The sequence below is a fragment of the Notothenia rossii genome, assembly GCF_949606895.1.
Source record: "Notothenia rossii genome assembly, chromosome: 1".
NCBI lineage: Eukaryota > Metazoa > Chordata > Actinopteri > Perciformes > Nototheniidae > Notothenia > Notothenia rossii.
The window spans coordinates 20,032,449-20,054,332 of NC_136912.1; the positions used below are offsets into that span (position 1 = coordinate 20,032,449).

Consider the following 21,884-nt stretch of genomic DNA (forward strand, 5'->3'; position numbering starts at 1 on the left):
TTTAAAAAACTATTTAATAACAAATGATTCCTTTACGATAGCAATACACTCACTCTTTTTACCTTATTGAGCCCCACTCTGATGTAATGATTTATTTTTCAAATAGGTGTGCAGGGCTGACATGCTGGCATGTGCACTTTAATTGAATCAAATTCAAATATGGCCAAGAGTGCCAGGAAATGAAAACTGCTCCCTCAAGTGTTAACTCGGTGGGAGGCAGCGGTTTGCAGATGAGCCACAGCACACTTAGACCAGCAGCTACATCCTGGAAGAGATGTCCTCCGTACAGTACATTAAACCAGTGTTCTTCTGGAGTAGATCAAAGTAAAATTGTACCTACATCTTAGTTGAACATTTTAAATTAACACATTTATTTTTAGCAGTAAAACATGTTTTAATGTGCTGAAATGAATTGGCCTTGCCCCTTCACATGTTATAGAAATACTGAAAAATAGAAGCAATTGCATTGTAATGTTGTTGTAATGAGCAATGCTTTTCTTTTCTGCATTGATGAGATTAGACACTGCAGGGTATTAATAATCATTACACTGCAGATTGGTTTTCTAACCTCTAATTTACTGCTTGTTCTTACCAGTGTTGATATCTGTCCACAGTTTAAATTAGTGTTACACAACTGCTTACACACTGAACTTGTTTACATGCTCTTATAATCTCTGACACAGAGACACAAGCCTTTAGACATAAAGTCAGTCCCTCACTCATTTACAAATAACTAATAACACAACATATGAGATTTATGTATGTTGAACAGACAGAAACAAAAGTTAAATTGTGATGACACATCTCTAAAATACTGCATACTGTATTTTTACGAGGGTTCGTTTTACTGCTAAGACGATAAAAATAGACTACTTGACTAAATAACATGTTTTTTTACTTGAACGAGCTGAACCCAACTTCCTAAAAGAAGGGGCATTCACTTAAGAAAATCAATAAACAAGAAGGGCCGGGTAGATTAAATGTGCTCACTTGTGTTCATATCATATCATATCATATTTTGCATCCACAGCAAAAAATCAATCGATGTCATCCGAATTAATTAATTAATAAATTATGTCAAGTCCCTTTGCAGACAAGTAGGCCTACTGTTTGAGCAAATCCAAGGACTATCAGAAAAGAGCTGCATATTATATTTCCCATATTTGCACAATATTTTCCTACTTTTTATATGTTTACTATGTCTTATAATATATATTTGTATTTACATTCTGATGTTTAAATTAAGTGGGTTTTTTTGCCCAAAAATGTACTGTAAAGCCACGTTTGTTTCTGAGTGGAATTATTTTAAGGATATGGAATAGTTGTTGCTGGTAATACATTTTTGGTTCGTTTGTATTTCGAGCACATCTTGCAATTTATATTTTGTTCAAATAAAAGAGACAGCAACCAGGCATTTGTAATACAGTCAATACAAGTAAAATGTTGTAATATGTATTGCTGTATTTACAGATATTATTTGATAGTGTAATTATAAACTTTCTCAGACTTAGTTAATTCAATTATTTAGAACATATTTAAGGACTGTACAATAGGTTTTTGAAAACACGTACAAAATATGGTTGGAGGCCTATTTGCATGCCATCTATAAAAACTGAATTTATTTAAAATGTACCATATTCTCATGCTGAGAGGAAGGATATAGGCCTACAGGAGACAGGCAGTAATCAAAACATTAAAATAAATTAGACGATAATTTGATGATCCGAGTGGGGAAATCAGAAAGCTGAGAAACAGGGTAGGTGGGTATCATTCCGTGCAGGGGGGTTTGAAGCCAGTTTGGAGCCAGAGACGGGACAGCAGCGCAGCGTCCCGGGTCGAAATGTTCAAAAGTTATACATGAGGGGAAATTCTTGGAGAGGAGCGAGGAGAGTGCAGGTATGACGCTGCTAACAGGTGGGATGCTAGATCTCGTGAGGGGACTAAATCCACTTCCTAAGCCCAGATCTTGGTACAAATCCTGCCCCTGGAGACTCATGTGCGTCCCGAGGAGAGGAAAGAAGGGGCTGCTCTCCTTAACCCTGGAGTCCTTCATTGTCCCTAAATTAAAATGTGGCCTCTTGAAGCGTTTCCTTCGCCGAAGAAAACTCCCATTTTCAAACATATCTGCCGACATGGGGTCCAGGGTCCAGTAATTCCCCTTGCCAGGGTCCCCAGGCCCCCGGGGCATTTTGATAAAGCAGTCATTCAGAGACAAGTTGTGGCGGATGGAGTTCTGCCATGCGGGGAACCTCTCTCGATAATACGCAAAGCGCTGGCTGATAAAATCACATATCTCACTCAGGGTGAGTCTCTTTTTCGGGCTCTGGAGGATGGCCATGGTGATGAGAGCGATGTATGAGTATGGGGGCTTCACCGGGGCGGATCTCTCGCCCGGACTATCCTGCAGCCGCTCTGCAGAGTCTTCTTCCTCACGAGCTCCATGAGTGAGGGATGAAGCGCTTTGCTCAACAACATGAGTATTGATCACAGACAAATCTGCATTACTTCCGTCCGTCTGTCCCTCCACGTCAATGTCGGCGTCATCCATGAGGCTGCTGTCGGAGGTCATGGTCCGGAGGTCCGGTGGCACCTCGGCCCCGACCGGCAATGATCTCGCATGACTGGACAGAACAGACCACCTTCTCAACTTTCATTCACAAAAAAAGCTGCGCATCTCACCAGACTTTTCAGTCTACTCTAAACTTTCTTCTTCTCCTCCCCCTCCTCCTCCTCCTCCTCCTCCTCCTCCTCCTCCTCCTCCGCCTGCAAGAAGTCTGTTTTCATCAAAACAACAACAGCACATGTGACCAGGGAGCTCTAAAGGTTTTAACTAAATAATACTTTGGCTAATGAATATTGTACTCTGACAATTACAATGAAAATGTGTCTTGCACCTTGCAGCCATGTGACAACCAAACCACACAGATTAAAATATGAGATAGCATAGAATAGATTTCATCTGCACATGAAATAACAACAAACATGCACTCTCTCATAGCACAATGTACATCAAGGGACAGCATTACATACGTCCTGGTGTACATCAAGCCATCATTACACAGTCATGAGTTGTTCAAATGATCTCTATTGACTTATCCTGAACATTCAACAAGGATTTTACATGCACATCCAAACCAAAGAGGATAGGTGCTGAGCAGAAAGTAAACAATTGTGAAATAAACAAATAAATAGGCTCAAATGTTCACTCTTTTATTGCACCTATGTGACGTTTCGAGCACAACTGCTCCTTAGTTTGCAATAAATAAGGAAACATTGCCTTGTGAAAGCAATTTTTTTTCATTTCATTATGACCATTTAACAGTTTGATGGCATGAGAAATACAACATTTTCACTCGGTTACACAAGGCCTTAATTACTTTCAATCTCCAGTTTGTTCATAACTGAAAACAGTGCAGCTGCATATATACTCTCTTTACACTTAATGCATTTCAAATGTGCTGGTCCATATATGTTTTGCCATCTAGATGTTTTATTGTGTTGTATTCTGGCTCAAACATTCATCAGGGTTTCCTGTTGATATTGAAGTTACCACAGCAGGTGATATTGTAAACATTGAAATATGCTGAAGGTTCATATAAAGTAAGCACAATCATTTTATTGAAGTCGTTTCTATCTTTATGTTTTTGGCTTACACAGCGCTCATTTCCTTCGGTGTTGCTCATAGCAACATTCCTATTGATGTTTTGGCACATGGTCACAGAGGCAACACTGACTGTTTCAAATAAGAGGACGACGTAATGCGTTTTGAAATAATAGCTGCACTGTATCAATCCATGAGAGACCACCCACTTGGCAAACGACCTGCACTGCAGGGTGGGCTGAGGAAACTGTGGGAAGTCTCGTTAATGAACAATTATTCCCTGTACCTCTAGTTTAATATGATATCTATCCATCTGAAACTATTCCACTATTTTATAATCTCAGCAATTTTCTTCAGGGATTTATACAAAGAGCAGTCCATATAATACCCCTACAAAGAACCAGGAAACAAATGGGAAGTTTCATACTAAATTTATTACATACCAAAACCCTTTCTTTTTCAGTGCATCAATAAAACCGGCAAAAACCCAAACAAACAAAACAGGAAAAAACAAGCATATTTAGAAACAATGACAAAGAAAATAAGGACCTTAATTTAAAGTGCATAACTACTGAACATAGCGGTCAGCTGGGAAGGTCAAAATAAATCAATTGTTTTGCAGTTGATGACAGTAAACACAACAGTTGCCGCTTTTGGTCCAGTACAGAAATAACTTTCTACTTCAGCAATCTGGCACAGCCAACCATTGTACACGAGAAACACTGAAGCTTTTTATTGTATTATTTAAATGTTTGACAATTATGACTTATCTACTGAATGAGTCCACTTCTTATAGCAGCCCTTCAGGGCCGGAATAAAACTACATTGATAAAGCTAACTGTCCCCCTGTAACCCTGTGGAGAGGAAAATAATCCCAACAATAAATGGTGTCATACATGCTACAACGAGGTTAGAAGGTAGCAAACATAGGATCAGTGAAGTAAAGATTGAAGTGTGGATGTCCTCAAAATGTTTAGACTCAAGATTAGTTTACTGTTGTATACAGCATGTCTAGAGCAGCCATAGACACAAAGGGAATTGTCTCTGTTGCCTGAGGTGCAACCTTGTAGCAGTGAAACTCATTTAAATACGGGGTCACATGAGACGCTGCTCCTCTCTCATGCAGTCCCATCTGTAGTTCATTGTAATGGACAAAAGTGTTCAAATCTGCACATGTGTGTAGAGCTTTGTCACACTGTTCCCTAGGTGCTTTGTTTGCGCTGAGCTGTGGTCAGCCTCACAAAGTTTCCACACTTGAGGCAGCAGGAGTTGGAGTTGCCCTCTTTCCTCGGGATATGCCAGCAGTAGACACAGCGCACTCTATATTTCTTATACCTTAAAGAGTGAAGAAGAAAATAACAGCCAAATTAAACTTTCTTCTTTTTTGGCATTTATCTATGACATGTATATGTTTATTGTCAATTAAGGATCACTGTTACACAGATGCAAAGTGGTGTTTATTTATGCAGGCTAGAAGTAAACAAGCCAATCAACATATTCATACTAAGCGATTAATATGGCCGTCATAGAGTATGTATGCTGTTCATACACTTTAAATGGATTAACCTTCAAATGTACCCCTGCAAAACAGTGCAGTAGTAAAACTTTAGACTGTGGAATGAAGTCAACTGGTCCTAATCTTGGTATTAGTCTTTGGATCCTATTGTTTTTTCGTGATAATAACAAAAACAATGAATCTTCATGTACTATTTCATTATGGACCTCAATGTTGAAGCCAATCCAGAAAAAGTTATACTGTAGAAAAGTTATATTTCTTAATGTCTGCTTAAAATTCATGACTACTACCATTACATGTTGATGTGACATACATATCAGTGTTGATATGAGCTACCTTATTCCACAGGCATTGCAGAGTGGGGTCCCGTCCTCTGCGTCCCTCCACATCGGGGTCTTCCTGGTGCAGCACGACGCACATACTTTCCCCTCTGGTGAGACAGAAAGAAAAGCTCTCTTTAGTTATTGTACAGCACAAAAAAAAAGAAGTGCTTGTGGTTAGAACCAATTGTCTGCTTAAAATAAACACTCTATTTTAGAAAAAAGTTATACTGAAAATAACTGGTATATTCTGGTTATTCAAGGAACAAATTGGAGCCTAAAATTGTATTAGGATGCTTTTCCTGAGTAATACTGCAAAGTCTAGATTTGATGCGTTGACGTCATCTAGTGGAGAAAATAGGAATTTAGTGCAAATACATACGAACACATTTGTGTTTGTTGTGTGTTTGTGGATGCTAAACCAAGGGTCTGAAGATGGAGAGGGTCATATGTTCTACAGACGTAAAAGTCTTCAGAGACAAACGTGTTATTTAGGACGTTATACTGTAAATACAATTGACTTGACATGATCTAATTTATAATGAGATAACTAAATTAAAGATTGCAGGAGCTCCACATTTCTGCGGCATAAACTGACATTGGTGGAGGCACTCGAGCGTTACTCACTGGAAACACTGGTCATCCAGGAGCTCTCCTCATCAGAGCTGCTGGTTTTAAGGGATATCTGTGACGTCCGTGTCCTCAGCCTCCGTTTTCTCACACTCTTGCGGAGCTCCTTACTGCAGCAAAAACAAATACATAAATATCAAAGGGTTTGACTAAACTTTGTCATCACTGTTTTGTAACAGCCATTCGAAACATGTAATGAATTTCACACTACCTGTACATTGAAGTTATGAGGAGCCGACTTTGTTCCCTGTTGTCGTCCAGCTCTGTGTCCATCCTGAACGTCACTCCCTGGAAGTCTGGGTCTTGTATGTTAGCACTTCTCCTGGGATGAAGTTGCTTTCTCAGAGTCTTGGTTCTCCACTGCTGGGTAGATGGAGCAGCACTTTCCTCCTTTTGCACAGACCTGGCTTCTAGTTTTAATGTTGCAGAATGTGAGGAGTTTGTTTCTCCATTTAAACTTGAGGTTTGTAGTTGTGCAATCGGAGGTGCATTTGTATGTTCTGGTTTAAATGCTGTGATTTTGTCATCTTGCTTTGCACATGACTGACATTTATCTGCATTGCTAAATAAAAGTGATGCTGATTGTGAAGAAGGCAGGATGGAGCTCAGAGGTGACAGCTGGGTGTCACATAGCGGCTCTATAGACAGAGCAAGGTTTGCATTGTGGTCTAGTGTTAGCGCTCGCTTTGACATAGCCACACTTGCATCTTTATTTGAATTAAAAGTTGTCTGGGCATTTAGGCATGCATAGGGATCAGAGAAGGGCTCAAGCAAATGATTGTTTTCAGAAGAGAAACAATGCTGGTTTGTTTCAACATTTCTGTTAACACTGAACACTGAAAAAGGGTCTGCTTTTTCAGCAATCTGTGACTGGAGACAGCGGCCCACTTTGGAGTCTTTCACACAGCCCTGTGAGATTTCTTGTCTCCCGTAGATTAGAAGAGATGGTCTCAAAGTGCATTCCACACTTACACAGTCACCTCCGATTCCCCGATCTGCTACATCTGGTGCTGCAGTCGACGATTTGTCTATTGAATGGCCCAACTTTGGGTTACATTGTACTGATTTTGGGTCTGACTCCTCCGCATCTTTTACATGCAGAAGCCTCTCACACTGCAGATTGATTAGGCTCAGTACTTTCCAGGGGCTGCTGCATTTCAGATGTGGCTCAACCAAAGTTGTTACATTGTTGATGTGACTTTCCTCCTTCACTTTTTTCATCTGATTATAGGACGACATGCAAGACAAATTGTGCTGGCAGGGACTATTAGAGATCTGAAAAGAATGTGCATCCTCTTGTTCTTTTTTAACTTTAAAAGAATCTTGCCTAGAAGTCTCATGTAGCCACATGGAGGGTGGATTGATGTCCAGGAAACTGTTGTGGATGGGGGATGCTAGCTTTGAAACTTCTTGGAAAAGGTAGACAAGTGCTGATTGGGAGCCCTCGTGTTCAATTGCACTCTGGTTTCCCTGGATGAAGGCAGCTTGTGTCCTTGGTCTTGTGCTCATGTTGAGAAAGTGTCTGTCAATTATAAAAACAAACAACTTTTAGATCAGTACCTCACAATTAAACCTTCAGCTCGCTACATATACAGCTTGCTATACTATATTTTGTTTATTTTCAGTAGAGGTGGACATTAATAATTGCTTCATATTTAGACTCCACAATTTAAAAATGAGGACCACTATTTTAGAGGCTAAATGAAATATAAAGGATTTGCACAACATTGAATAATACGTTAACTGGGCTATATTTATATCTAAACCTGTAGCTGCTAAAATGTATTGCTACACAAGCTAACGGTGTATTCAAAAACACAGTAAACACATATAAGCTAGGGCAATTGGAGTGTTTAACATATTTTTGTTTCGCAACTGTGACAAATATTGGAAAGTTAGACTAAATAAAAGATTGACATTAAAATATAAAAGATGGGCTAATATTCAGCTAGTGTAATTTTTGTTTGGTTTTTTTATTTAAAAGCCTAACAATACCGAGCTGTCATTGACAACATCAATTACATGAACCCGCCTGTATCAACAAAGAGCCTTTAAAAAAAAATCTAAATATAACGTATGTAACTTACCGGAAGGAATGTTGCAAAACATTCAAAAATCTCCAAAACGTCGAACTTTTCCTGTCATTTAAAAGAGTTGTAGAACACAAAATGTATGCTTTGCGTTCTAGAATGTCAAATATTTTCGCGCTTTTTGCGGTGTTCGAATGTCGCGAGCGCAGAAGCAAGACAGATCGATATCTTATACATTCAAGATTTAAAGAAATAGCTACAGCGAATCACTTCAAGTATTACTGATGTAATTTTCTTAATTCTCTCATATTTGCATCGAAAGGCTGTGTCTTCACTTAGGCCTCAATGTTTGGGACAACAACAAAAACTAGGAAAAACGACATTACGGTAGATGTAATGTATTTACTCTACAGTTTGCTCATAGGCTAGTTTGTAGATCTACTCTACAGGCACTCTGTAAGATCAATGATCGCTCTTTCATCTGATCCTGTATTCACTCTAAAATTAAGTTTTTCGATCCTTCCTTATTTGTGACCTGTCATGGCTTCTATGGCTAAACACGTATTTAACATTAGGGTCTTAAGATAACAGTTCAAAATGTGGACCAAATCAAATGTAAACAGTCCAGTGCAGTCCACCCAGTTAGCCTGGGATCTTCAGCTAATGCTCACCTTAGATCTCCAAATCGATTATCAAATAAATGATAAAGTGTGCCAACTTACTGGGAATTCAAATCGCTGGAGCTGGTTGCTATGACTGGGTTGTTTGTTTTGGACCATAGGAGGAGCTACACAGGTGTTTTGGGTTTGTTAGATTACACCTGCTGAGTAATAAAAGTGTTGCCCAACAGAGTTTCAGTTTGCAGCTACTGCACACATCCACATAAATGCCAGTTCAGATGTTGTCTGGGTCAAGGTGGAGATTTTGCCATCAATGACAGTCTGCAGTGAACTACATTTGTTTATTTAAGTTTGGCTAAAATAATCAAAAGTGACATGTGTTTCCCCTTTGAGTCCTGGTAGGAAACTGGTAGTGTCAGAGGCTGCTTGGTAATGATGGCAGTGTTCAAAAATAACTTTTTAAGAACGTTTTATTGCACAACTTTAAATATTTGTAATTTAAAGACATGATACACAGTTGACTTACATTTGTGCGTAAGGACAAGTACAGTAGACTTAAGTAAAAATGTAGATGTAGAAAAACTCAATTTATGGTAACATGAAGGCCACATGCTTCAAAACTCATCTCAACCTTCATGCTGCTCGGTAAAATGCACAGCTGAACCAGATCAACTAATCAAACCTTACTTATTTGCACCTTGGGAAGAGCTTTGAGATGCATTCACCAGGTGATCTTTAAAGCCTGATTGTTTTGCTGTTATAGTGAATACTATGTAAGTTTCAACTGTCTAAGTCTTAAGCTGCAGGTCTTTTTTTATTTGAAATACACTGCATTAGACAATATGACTTATACTTATATGTCTGGCTTCAGTACCATGCAGAAGAAAACATGATGTTTGACTTCGGGCGAGCTAAATTCAGCGGTTAGTTACTGATAAGCTATCAAAACACCTACACAACTTGGTACAAGATGAAAATTAAAAGTAATGCTATGCATACAATATCTGACAAGTGAAACAGTGTGACAATGATGAACCTACAGAAATGACTAAGAACATCATCTTGTCATACTTGTGCATATATGAGCTGTAACAAGGAATGTTCCATTAAACAGCAAGTACTCTGTTAAAATAAAATGTCTCTGAAATTGTTTTTAACAAAGAACAGTTTGCGAGATGTAATGGTGTCTTGATACTGGCCTGAGAACAACAACCCATGTTAATAAATATATAGTCAGTTAAACTATCAGTTTTTTTTGGGAAGTAACCATTAATTTCCCCTTAAGAGAGACTTGTAGAGTCTGACTATAAGGATGTCATCTGCAGGCCTGTACTGTCATTGGTTAACTGTGGAATTTGTCAGTCTGCAAGAGGTCTCAGCAGTTGCTACGGACTTTACTATCCAAGCCGTGCATCTCTTTATGGGCGCCCCCTCACTCAACGAACACACATGGTGTATAGCTTGCAGCGCCACCCTCCAATTTTCTCCAGCTCTAGTCATCTGCTCCCCTTCTCAATGAGGTTTGGGAACATGGCCGTCCACGTAAAAGTTCCTGGTGACTTTGGGCAAGGTGAGCTCTATGCCCTCGAGCTCATGAGTGAGAATGATCTGGCATCCTAATCGGGAGTTCTCCCGAAGCAAGGGTGCCATGTCCAGCATGTCATCTTCCCTAGAGCACAAAGAGATATGTCAATATTTACAGCGATCTCGCTTTAACCTCATCACATACATTTGTTGAAATTCAAAATGTGTTGTTCAGAAAGTTATCATTTGGAGCAGAACTACCTCTCGTCGGGTTCTGGCAGTTTGTCAAAATGAGTATCATTTACATAGACGTGACATGTTGAGCAGGCCAGAGAGGCCTCGCAGGATCCTGAAAGAAAGAGAAACAAAAATAATGTGTATTAATATCCTCAAACCATGCATGAAATAATTATTTAGCTTTGAACATATATATTCTCACCTTCCAATTCAATTCCATGCCTCTGAGCGAGATACATGACGTTATCTCCCACCTTGGCCTTAACTGGGATCCTCTGGCCAGAGCGGTCGATATACACCACGTTTACCCTAAACAACAGGAAGTTCAAAAATAATTTAGCCTTACTGGCAAGGTTTAAATCATGATTTAAAGGGTTATTAAACAGAACTCCAGTGGAATGTAGGAAAAAAAACGTTTCTGTTCCCCAAAAAAATCCCACAAAGAAACGTCTTATGTGACTGTAGTTCTACAGTGAATACGACTACTTCTTGAGAAGCCTTAATTCAAGAGCACAGGCTGTTTTCCTTAAACTATATTACATTTATCCAACTGCTAATCATCATGTAGGTAAACAAAGCAGTTTCCTGCTGAAAGTTGCAGTGAGAGAAGGCAAACATAGTTATATACGATCCAGTACAGAAAACCTCTGAATTCTGCAGGAGATTGAAAAACCCTCTGTCAATAAATATTAATTACAGAGTCCGAAAATTACATGGACAGGATCAGGCACATTATTACCAATATGAAATGGCAATAACATTGTGCTTTTTGCTTCCAAGGACACACCTCCACTATCTGGCGCCATCCACAGTTCAGTGTCATCGCTGAAGGACACTGCACTGTGTACAGGAGGAGCAAAGGATCAAACCACAAGCTCTGAACCGCATCAGCCACAGATCTTGTACTAAATAAATGTAAATGTATTGTATAAATGTGCACCGTTACATTGTCTTTGTAAAATGCTGCATATGCATGCTATGAAGGCTTCGTGTTTAGAGTTCTTTTGACTCAGTTTATGCTCAGAATGTAGTCCAACAATAAAATGCAGATGAAGCATGACTCAGCAAGCTCCAATCTTTCCCCTGATAATTATATTTAGCCTCTACTCACTTGAACTCCACATATTTAATAGTATTATCGGGTATTTAAACAATCATGTGTTCATAAACTAATACAAGCTGTTAATGCTTTGCAGTGTACAACGTATCAATAAAATAAACCTTGTAACTTACACATCCTCCGGGTCCTCTGCATTCGAGCTCCCCTCCTCACTGTGGTACAAAGCTGTAAAAAAACAACAACAGGACTGCTGTCAGTGGCAATCTCAGCTCTTCCTGGCGGTACCGGATGTGGAAGGGTTGTACTTGTTGCATGAAGTTTCACAACCCAATCTGGGAATGTTGATGAAGTTACACAAGTGTTATTGAGCGGACTTTCGAATCTAATAACTGTTGTTTGCCACCGACCACCAGCGAGCCAAACTGGGAATGAAAACTTTAAACTTCGGTGTGAAAAAATAGATAACTTATCACTTATTTAGACGTATCGTTATCAAATAGCCAGAGAGAAGAACTAGCCTGTGACTGAGGCTAAATGTTAGCAAACTGCACCACTCACATATACTTGTCTGCAAGTGTCGATTTATGGTCCGGAAGCTGTCGAAGGAACCCTTCCTTTGTAATTTACCCACGCTGTTCACACAGCTCTTTAACCTGTAGAAAGGGCATGTGCTACAGTCCGGGATAGATCGAGAAAGTCTCAAAGTCAGTCCCATGCTTGAGCGGACTGCAGCGGAGGCCGCCATGATTCTGTTTTGGTCACATGACCGGAAGCGGCCAATAACAAAAGAGCGCTGGAGGAGAGACGTCTGTGCTGTGATGCACCTCTGTGACAGCAGAGGGCGCTGCTGCTCCAAGCGGACAGGCGACGGTTCTTATACATCCATGGGTGAGATGCAAATTTGCTATTTTGTACATAGTTTTGAGGTATTAGGAACAATCATCCATCTATTTTAAAAACAATGAAAAGCAATACAAAAAATATTTGAAACAAATAAAGAAAATAGAACCATTATGGTGACAGATTTCCAACACATATTACATACAAAAATAATATGGTAAAATACCAAGAGTGCAAATAGAGACAACACAGATAGCATTGAGATTGCTTTCTTATTTTTTCTCATTCATTTCTCAAGATGGTTTCAGTCATAAGTGATGAGGATTTTTTCAGATTCAACTCATTGTGGCTGATGAGCTGTTCTTACTCTACATTAGCATACAACAGTTAGTGCCATAGTCCTCTTTATTTTCACTTTCAACTAGGACAGTGCTATGCCTTTCAAAGTTTCAACTCATTGTGGCTGATGAGCTGTTCTTACTCTACATTAGCATACAACAGTTAGTGCCATAGTCCTCTTTATTTTCACTTTCAACTAGGACAGTGATATGCCTTTCAAAGTTATGCCCATGGTTAAGGAAGCAGTTCTGCAAAGTAAAAACAATCAGAATACAATACAACATTTCAGATAGTCCCATTCAGTGTTAAGCTTCAAACTTTCCAATTCCACACTACATTGAATGCATGTTGTGCCATGTTTATCTTTGCTCTAGATGAAGACAAAGCTAGATAACGAATCTATGGAGGCTGGCAGCAGAAAACTTTTTTGTTTGACTGTCCACTAAAGATAGAGAAGTGATGTTATGACTAGCGGCAGGTGAAGAAATCAGGCACTCTGTTCCCCTCTGTCCTTGACATCCCCTTGGAGAGAAAGGAAGTTGTCCTAACAAAAAACTAAACTATTAACCACATATTCCCTTTACAGAGTTCTAAAACCTCAGAGGAATATTGTGTTCATATTTGAGACGTAATATATAGGCTTCGGTACCCGCTTGTAAAGTATTACGGCACCATATATATTTTTTATATTTTCTTATTGTTCCTTCAGTGTCTCATAATGATCTGTTCTTTAGGGATTAAGCTACTCTTAAGTAGCATTTTAGGACAATATACAAACCCCTCCATCTGGATCTGGCTGCAAGGGTTCTTTCCGTGGTCATAAAAAGTAAATGGGGCACTTTCATGTCTAGTTTTTTATTTTATAGGGAGTTCTGGGAGTCAACTCACTGGCATATAGATTGTTCTACTTTATATACTCTAAATCCACATAATGAAACACTATTACACTTTCATATGCACTCTCTCTCACTTGCACACCTGCGCATGATAAGTGTCCAGGGACAGTTTACCTGTGTGTCCGGGAAGTCTGTAGATTTGGAGCACTTACTATATCATGGCCCTATAGTCCTGGTATGGTGCAGGTGTGTTTGTGTGTGTAATTGTGTGTGTAGGGTGTGGTGGGTGGAGGTTGTTACACGCTTGACTTGAGTATGAAGTGGCCCCTAGCTGTTCCTTCAGATTACTCTCCTCGTTCCCCAAAGACTAAGCAGTACAATAACTCAAACTCTGCTCATACTTCCTTAAGCCCCTCACAACATAATACAATTCTTAAGACGGACATGCATATGCCCCCTCCCCCCCACACACACACACACACACACACACACACACACACACACACACACACACACACACACACACACACACACACACACACACACACACACACACACACACACACACATTCTTCCAACATATATACTGTAGCTCACCCAGAGGCCATGGACACCAGCACGTGTGGACATTTTTGCAGTGATAGAGCGATCCATCTGAATCTCCCCAGAGTCCAACATGTGTAAGTGTATCGTTTTGTTCCGGTGTATGTTTCCAAGGACAGACACAGCACGGAAAAACACAACATTTCCCAGCATTCCTCTGGGTGCCGTACAATCACTCCCATCCCATTATTCTTTTTAACCAAATAAACAATTCCCAGCTTGCCTATTACAACATAATTGAGCCTTGTATTTAGTCACTTGGAAAATATCATTACCAAGTTATGAAATTATTAAAATAGATATCTGTGTAGCTATAACATTCAAATAATTTGTATTTTTATACCACAGACCTCCATTAGAATGACCATGGGCACTGACATTTTTTTCAAACCCACATTCACACAATCCTGCAGCTGTAAATACCAACTTTGTATGTAATTATCCGCATGCAAAAATAGCCCCCCCCCCCCAAAAAATATTAATGTTTGAGGAACTTGCAAAACACTGCAGTTGCCAGCAGTTTGAGAAAAAATTCATTTATGTATTTTGGTTATGCAAGCTATTGACACGTTTTCTGCTTTTTATTTATTTTTGTAGATTTCCTAATTATGTAAGTTCATTCTTTTGTTTCATTATAATCTTAACAAAATCCTTTTCTTGGGCTCGAAAGGGTTCATAAGGCCAAGAACTTTGTAGAATTGTAGAAATACATATGTTTATATAAAGCCAAATATGCTAGGGGTTGCAAAATAGATTGTAGAATGTCGAATAGTGGGTGTCTGATTGATTCATCACTGCCTTCATGCACATTTAGTTCCCCTTTTTAATGTTGTTCCTGGCTTTATTGTAAGTACATCATCAGTTATCGTGTTCTTTATTAGGACATGGGTTGAATGACGGCAGCTGTTTCATTTGATTTCACTTGTTTTACTGCCCTCCCTTTTAAACAATCTGCTCAGAGTTAGTTGGATGTCAGATGGATATTTTTAAGAGAGTGCAGTTTGAATGTTTCATGCCACAACATTAGCTTTAATGTTTTGAACAATGCAGCCCGGTGCCAGCAATTGCCAGCACTTAAAACCCAAACTTTCCTTTTCCTTTGTGCCAAGCTTTATGAGAACATAGACCTTCTTTAGATGTTAAAACAACATTTTGAGTTGGTGCCATCCTGCTGACGTATTGACAAGAGGACATGTCTTAACCACTGAAACTGAGTTCCATTTCATGTCTTCTTAATGTTTTTATCACTGTTTGTGTGGGAATGTATGTGTTTATATGCGTGTGTACCTGCAGTTGTGCATATGTATGAGAGGCCGTCTAGCTCACAACTCATACAGTACTTGGTCTTACAAACATATCAGAATCTCACGCATACACCATTAAACTCTTTTATACATATAGCTAAACACTTTTACACGCACGATCATACTCTCTTTCACACACTTTTGTCTCGGCCATAAATCAAACTTACTTACATACTAAACTGTACTTTCTCAGAAACACTATTATTCCCACTTACAGACAACATCATACTACAATATAATACTCTAGTAGTGTATGCAAGATAGAAAACTTTGTGTGTGAGAAAGAATGATAGTGTATGTGAGAGAGGAATTGCAGTATGTATGAGGGTATAGTAGTGTGTGTGTGAGAGAGAATGATAGTGTATGTGAAAGACAATGCTTGTGTTTTTGAGAGCTTATGAGAGAGGAGATTGTACTGGTTTTGAGAGGGTATACTTTAAAAGGAAGTCAGGTTGATCCGACAGGAAGCCAGTTTAAATATTAATTCCTTGACTGGTTTACAGCCTTTTGTTAACACTTTATATTAAGGTACACAAATTCACCATCAATAGTTGTTAATTAACATGCTTATTAGCAGTATATTGGCTCTTTATTAGTCATTATAAAACACTTATTAATGCCTTTTTCTACATGACCATATTCTACAAGTAATAAGCCATTAGTTGAGAGTTGTTCCTCAATAACCCTCTAATTAGTGCTTATTTATTGCAAGTAAGGAAGTTGTTGTACATGAGTTTTGGTCTTAATATGCTCTGCTCAATATGGGCCTAATAAGGCAGCAGTACCACAAGAATAGTAATTCTCCCATAATAACATTTAACAAATATGATCTATCCTTATGTAATAAGACATGGAACTATAAGTGTTAATTAAGTCTAAATAACTCAAAATTAGGTATTTCTATCGAAGAATATGTTCTCTATTTTAAAGGGAAGTCTTGTGCATAACCAATAAGCTAGTAGTTTGACTCTAATTGCCCTGAACAGGTTCCCTATTCTAAAGTTTCCTCCTCTTCACACTTTGTAAATACATTATAGCACGCATGACCAAAACATGTCAAGTTTCTCCAAGGCTAGAACACATATGCAGCTTGTACTTTTTAATATAAACTGATTTTTAACAGAGTTAATGTATTTGTGATCATACTGTGTGACCTGCTTGTATGTACTTACACAATAGGTGTACTGTTCTCTCTATGTGTTGTACTGTCTCAGTGTGAACATAGATTAAACAGCCAGCCAAACTCTTTTGGGAGCCAGGGAATGAGCAGCCATGCTCCTTCATTAAATTATCTGCAGTCCCCCAGTGACGAGCCGTCAGGGCCCTCTAGGCCCTCTGTGAGGGCCTAAGATATTCTACAAAATAATATTTAAAAACATTAAAAAATAAAATATTTTTTTTAATATTTTTTTAAATACTTTTTTTTAGTTATATTTTTCATTAGTTTTACCAAAATAACTTGATTTACTTGTATTTAAAATAACATTTCCAAATAAATAAATCCTTCGAATCTGCCTATTCAGTTTCTGTTGGAATGTGAATGGTTAAATGAAAGAAGCTCGTCCAGGCGGTCCAGCTATGAATTCACAGAGGGCCCAGCTATAGTAACTGAACGAGAGAGTAATGTCAAATGACAGTACAATTGACCAATCATATCTTCCCTCTAAATGGGTGGGTGTTATTATCGCGGACTTTATGACAAGTTCCGCCCGCTGTGAAACTTTTCTTGTTTCCATAGCAACAACAACTTCCTGTCAACAGCATTAACTCGCCTTCAAAATAAAAGTATGCCAAATTACACTTAAGACATACAACTGCAACGAAAGAAACAAACACATTAAAATATTCTTTTCAATTTCAAAGAACACAAATAGTGTTATTTACAGGTGTTGTTTTGTGTGGTAGAGGGTCGCTTTCATTGATGCGTTTTGCACCCCGGGCCGTTGTTTTTGATATTCCGCTGAAGTATACGCTGTGACGTAATAACTCGAGGGAAGGGGTGGGGGTCAGAGGGCCTAGGTATAAAAGTCACGGCTCGCCACTGCAGTCCACTGACATTCAAACAGAGTGAAACTATAAAAAAGAAGATACAAGGCACTTAATGATCTCATACATGCAAGTGTAACATACACAGATTAACACATAGGACTGCTAAGTGTAAACAAGGTAAATATAGCTAATGCTAGCTGTAGCATATCCCTCCGAAATATGGTCGTAGACTTTACTGATGATTTAGAATTGATTGAAACTCCAGAGTCAAGGTAAGAGCTATAAAGACACAAAAATAACAAATACATTTAGGCCCAATGCGTATTAGAATCACTTTAGCATACTACCCAAAGTTAACTGTAAACAGACAGCAAAGCTACAAAACAGCTTATAAATGAATTAGAACACAACCTACAATTCTATATTATAGTAAATACCAACCTTGTGCCTCTTTGGGGTGCTAACATTTAAACATACACTTTATTCTTTACTTTCTCTGTCTTTATACGTAGAAGATAATATTTTCGCAGTCATGTTGTTTCAATAGCAACAACAACTTCCTGTCAACAGCGTAAACTCGCCTTCAAAATAAAAGCATATAAATAAAACATGCTACCGCCAGCGCGGATGCTAACGCTAGCGCGAATGCTAACGCATTTTCTCATTGATTTTAAAGATCTCCAAATGTCATCACATAAACACAATACATGTTACTCATCCTTACAGTGTAAGTGTCATTGCTTTATGACGGACTTGACCCTTTTACTCTTCAGGTTGCATAGGGAATGTTAGTAGCATTCTACTGCCTTTCTTGGGCGGTGTCCGTCAAACAAAAAACGTAGAGCCAATTAGGAACTGAGAATTTAGTCCAACTTCCTTTTCAATCAAACTCACTTCCTTTTCAATCATACTCTCTCACACACATGACTATTCTTATGCACACACCCTATCATTCTGTTTTATACACATGCCTATATAGTCATTCACATTAACTATTATTACCTCTTATATAAGCTATTATTCTGCCTTTCATGCACTGCTATTCTGTTTTACATATATGACTATTGTTATTAACATGAAATACTATTCCCTCTTACATAGGTTATTATTCTGTCTTACATACATTGTTTACCGATTACACACATACTACTATCCTCTTTTCACTTACACTATTATAATGTTCTATTAGACGATAGTGTTGTGTGTACGAGAGTATGATGGTGCGTTTAAGAGATTTTGTTTTTGTGTGTGAGAGAGAATAGTTATTTATATATGATAGTATGACAGTAAATGAAGGAAGGAATGACAGTACGTTAAAGACGGTATGATACTGTGTGTGAAAGAATCTGGTGGAGTACATGTGAGATTCTGATATTGTTTGTAAGACCAAGCATGAGTTGTGAGGTAGGCGGCCTCTCATATACAGTGGGGCAAAAAAGTATTTTGTCAGCCACCAATTGTGCAAGTTCTTCCACTTAAAAAGATGAAAGAGGCCTGTAATTTTCATCCTAGGTATACCTCAACTATGAGAGATAATACGAGAAAAAAAAATCAAGAAAATAACATTGTCTGATTTTTAAAAAATGTATTTGCAAATTATGGTGGAAAATAAGTATTTTGTCAATAACAAAAGTTCATCTCAATACTTTGTTGTATACCCTTGTTGGCAATGACCGAGGTCAAAAGTTTTCTGTCAGTCTTCACAAGGTTTTCACACTGTTGCTGGTATTTTGGCCCATTCCTCCATGCAGATCTCCTCTAGAGCAGTGATGTTTTGGGGCTGTCGCTGGGCAACACAGACTTTCAACTCCCTCCAAAGATTTTCTATGTAGTTGAGATCTGGAGACTGGCTAGGCCACTCCAGGACCTTGAAATGCTTCTTAAGAAGCCACTCCTTCGTTGCCCGGGCGGTGTGTTTGGGATCATTGTCATGCTGAAAGACCCAGCCACGTTTCATCTTTAATGCCCTTGCTGATGGAAGGAGGTTGTCACTCAAAATCTCACGATACATGGCCCCATTCATTCTTTCCTTTACACGGATCAGTCGTCCTGGTCCCTTTGCAGAAAAACAGCCCCAAAGCATGATGTTTCCACCCCCATGTTTCACAGTAGGTATGGTGTTCTTTGGATGCAACTCAGCATTCTTTCTCCTCCAAACACGTCTAGTTGAGTTTTTACCAAAAAGTTCTATTTTGGTTTCATCTGACCATATGACATTCTCCCAATCCTCTTCTGGATCATCTAAATGCTCTCTAGCAAACTTCAGACGGGCCTGGACATGTACTGGCTTAAGCAGGGGGACACGTCTGGCACTGCAGGATTTGAGTCCCTGGCGGCGTAGTGTGTTATTGATGGTAGCCTTTGTTACTTTTGTCCCAGCTCTCTGCAGGTCATTGACTAGGTCCCCCCGTGTGGTTCTGGGATTTTTGGTCACCGTTCTTGTGATCATTTTGACCCCACGGGTTGAGATCTTGCGTGGAGCCCCAGATCGAGGGAGATTATCAGTGGTCTTGTATGTCTTCCATTTTCTAATAATTGTTCCCACAGTTGATTTCTTCACAACAAGCTGCTTACCTATTGCAGATTCAGTCTTCCCAGCCTGGTGCAGGTCTACAATTTTGTTTCTGGTGTCCTTTGACAGCTCTTTGGTCTTGGCCATAGTGGAGTTTGGAGTGTGACGGTTTGAGGTTGTGGACAGGTGTCTTTTATACTGATAACGAGTTCAAACAGGTGCCATTAATACAGTTAACAAGTGGAGGACAGAGGAGGCTCTTAAAGAAGAAGTTACAGGTCTGTGAGAGCCAGAAATTTTGTTTGTTCGTAGGTGACCAAATACTTATTTTCCACCATCATTTGCAAATGAATTCTTTAAAAATCAGACTGTGATTTTCTGGATTTTTTTTTCTCATTCTGTCTCTCATAGTTGAGGTATACCTAGGATGAAAATTACAGGCCTCTCTCATCTTTTTAAGTGGGAGAACTTGCACAATTGGTGGCTGACTAAATACTTTTTTGCCCCACTGTATATGTGCAGCATTGTGCAAGCTGCTCCATGACACCCTCTCAGATGACTCACACACATGTCTGAGAGTAACTAATTAGAAACAGGTAAAGAAAATAGAAGTGCCCCCATGCCCTTTCATGCTTGATCTGTGTGGGAAGGTTTGTTACTCAGCCAGACAAAAGGGAAACTTACCATCAATGTGAGTAAACACAGCAGTCTGGGACCTGGCATTGTTACAGCTGCTTAGTCAATATCCCGTAATGCTTGTAGGGCACTTTCTCTATTATGTGTCACACATATAAATAAAGGAACTCTTTAGGAGTCTCCCTTGAGCTCAAGGTTGTGTTGAGTTGTTGGCAATTAATGACCTTTTTCACACACAGCATTAAAAGCTGCACAGTGGGCAGCAGTGATAGTGTTTGTTTTAGCTTGAGGTCTGGATTTGGTTGAGTGGTATCAGTCTGTGGTCTGAGCGACTACCGTCTGCCCTGTGATAGACAGAGTTGACCGCTGACTGTTGACCTTTGACACCAGATAGAGAAAGGCTGCGAGCAGAGGTCAAAGACTTTGGCTGTCATGGAGGTTAAACGAATCATGTCAACAAATCCAAACGCAACAAGGAAGTTGTAGGTATATTCAAATTGTGGTTACATTTGGTTAAAAAAAAAAGAAAAGAAGTGGAATTGTGGATAAGAGTTGAACCAAAGACAAAGTTGAACGCATGTGCACACAGATAAAAATGATAATTTGAAGGGAGATAGACATTTGTTATGTATGTTGGTCGGTTAAGTCACATTAAAGGATTTGAAATGATAATCTAGATATGTAATATTGTCAAGAAATCCAATAAATTAAAAAAAACTCACAATGCTTTAGTCTTTCTAGTCTACACTGTCTTTGACAACCAGCCAAAAGTCTTACTGCAGATGAATCTTTAAAGCAGGTCACAAATATATGGTTAATATCCTTTTAAAAAGTTGAATTATTTGCTATGTGGAATAGTCTGGCTCATTGTGTTTTTTTTTAGGGTTTTTAGTCAAGCGACAAACAATACTTATTCAGGCCATCAGAAGAAAAGCTAATTATATTCAAATACATTATATTGTAGATGTTCCCAAGGCTGCACAGAGTAATCCATTGGCTCTCCCTATCCTCTTGTGCCATATGCAGGCCTACAACCAACACAACCACAAAGCTGTATGCTAATACATATGGGATGACTTCCAATTATGGAAATTAGCTTTTTAACTTTGTACTACTTTTGGAACTAATGCTAGCTTCTTTCATTGGAAAAGAGTTAGCAAATTAAATGGCTTGTTCTGTAAATCCAGCCCTTAATTATTTATTTTTGACTTTTAAAAGAACAATCAAAGTGGTTACCAGGGAAACGTCTGCATTTTGAGCCATTCTGTGAGCCAACGGCAGGCCTCC

The 21,884-nt window shown here is 38.9% G+C and overlaps 4 protein-coding genes across 9 annotated transcripts in view; 1 reads left to right on the forward strand and 3 right to left on the reverse strand.

Annotated features, from left to right (window-relative positions):
• On the reverse strand, positions 1-2,646 carry LOC307025359 (forkhead box protein D2-like). The gene has a single exon (XM_079659992.1). The coding sequence runs from the start codon at positions 2,567-2,569 to the stop codon at positions 1,694-1,696; it is 876 nt and encodes a 291-aa protein (XP_079516118.1). The 5' UTR covers positions 2,570-2,646; the 3' UTR covers positions 1-1,693.
• A 1,369-nt stretch (positions 2,647-4,015) lies between these two features.
• On the reverse strand, positions 4,016-9,044 carry zglp1 (zinc finger GATA like protein 1). Of its 4 annotated transcripts, XM_079673918.1 has the most exons (6): positions 8,769-8,867; positions 8,155-8,205; positions 6,279-7,589; positions 6,065-6,177; positions 5,454-5,547; positions 4,016-4,936 (listed from the first exon to the last, which is right to left on the reverse strand). In XM_079673918.1, the coding sequence occupies exons 3-6, from the start codon at positions 7,574-7,576 to the stop codon at positions 4,804-4,806; spliced, it is 1,638 nt and encodes a 545-aa protein (XP_079530044.1). In that variant the 5' UTR covers positions 7,577-7,589; positions 8,155-8,205; positions 8,769-8,867; the 3' UTR covers positions 4,016-4,803. The 4 variants fall into 4 exon arrangements, with proteins under 4 accessions (XP_079530044.1, XP_079530043.1, XP_079530042.1 ...); XM_079673917.1 differs by lacking the exon at positions 8,155-8,205 and having other exon boundaries at positions 8,820-9,044; XM_079673916.1 differs by lacking the exon at positions 8,155-8,205 and having other exon boundaries at positions 8,769-9,044.
• A 125-nt stretch (positions 9,045-9,169) lies between these two features.
• Positions 9,170-20,123, reverse strand: fdx2 (ferredoxin 2). Of its 2 annotated transcripts, none has more exons than XM_079673981.1 (5): positions 20,024-20,123; positions 11,712-11,763; positions 10,681-10,787; positions 10,503-10,590; positions 9,170-10,386 (listed from the first exon to the last, which is right to left on the reverse strand). In XM_079673981.1, the coding sequence occupies exons 1-5, from the start codon at positions 20,106-20,108 to the stop codon at positions 10,230-10,232; spliced, it is 489 nt and encodes a 162-aa protein (XP_079530107.1). In that variant the 5' UTR covers positions 20,109-20,123; the 3' UTR covers positions 9,170-10,229. The 2 variants fall into 2 exon arrangements, with proteins under 2 accessions (XP_079530107.1, XP_079530106.1); XM_079673980.1 differs by lacking the exon at positions 20,024-20,123 and adding an exon at positions 12,097-12,354.
• The window catches only part of s1pr5b (sphingosine-1-phosphate receptor 5b), a 37,863-nt gene continuing 28,267 nt past the window's right edge, over positions 12,289-21,884 (forward strand). Inside the window, exon 1 of one of the 2 annotated variants that reach the window (XM_079673949.1) lies at positions 12,289-12,426. The gene's annotated coding sequence lies outside the window, so the exon portion shown is untranslated. Of the gene's footprint in view, positions 12,427-19,940; positions 19,962-21,884 lie in introns of those variants that run through there. The other variant, XM_079673950.1, reaches the window with a different exon arrangement.

Coding starts and splice junctions, on each gene's coding strand:
- LOC307025359 (XM_079659992.1), bottom strand. CDS start 2,569: ATGACCTCCGACAGCAGCCTCATGGATGACGCCGACATTGACGTGGAG.
- fdx2 (XM_079673980.1), bottom strand. CDS start 12,283: ATGGCGGCCTCCGCTGCAGTCCGCTCAAGCATGGGACTGACTTTGAGA. Junction 10,788..11,711: donor GCAGAGGACCCGGAGGATGT/GTAAGTTACAAG, acceptor CCTGTTGTTTAG/GGTAAACGTGGTGTATATCG. Junction 10,591..10,680: donor GCATGGAATTGAATTGGAAG/GTGAGAATATAT, acceptor TCTTTCTTTCAG/GATCCTGCGAGGCCTCTCTG.
- zglp1 (XM_079673917.1), bottom strand. CDS start 7,576: ATGAGCACAAGACCAAGGACACAAGCTGCCTTCATCCAGGGAAACCAG. Junction 5,548..6,064: donor CTGGATGACCAGTGTTTCCA/GTGAGTAACGCT, acceptor CTGTCTCACCAG/AGGGGAAAGTATGTGCGTCG. Junction 4,937..5,453: donor TGCAATGCCTGTGGAATAAG/GTAGCTCATATC, acceptor TCACTCTTTAAG/GTATAAGAAATATAGAGTGC.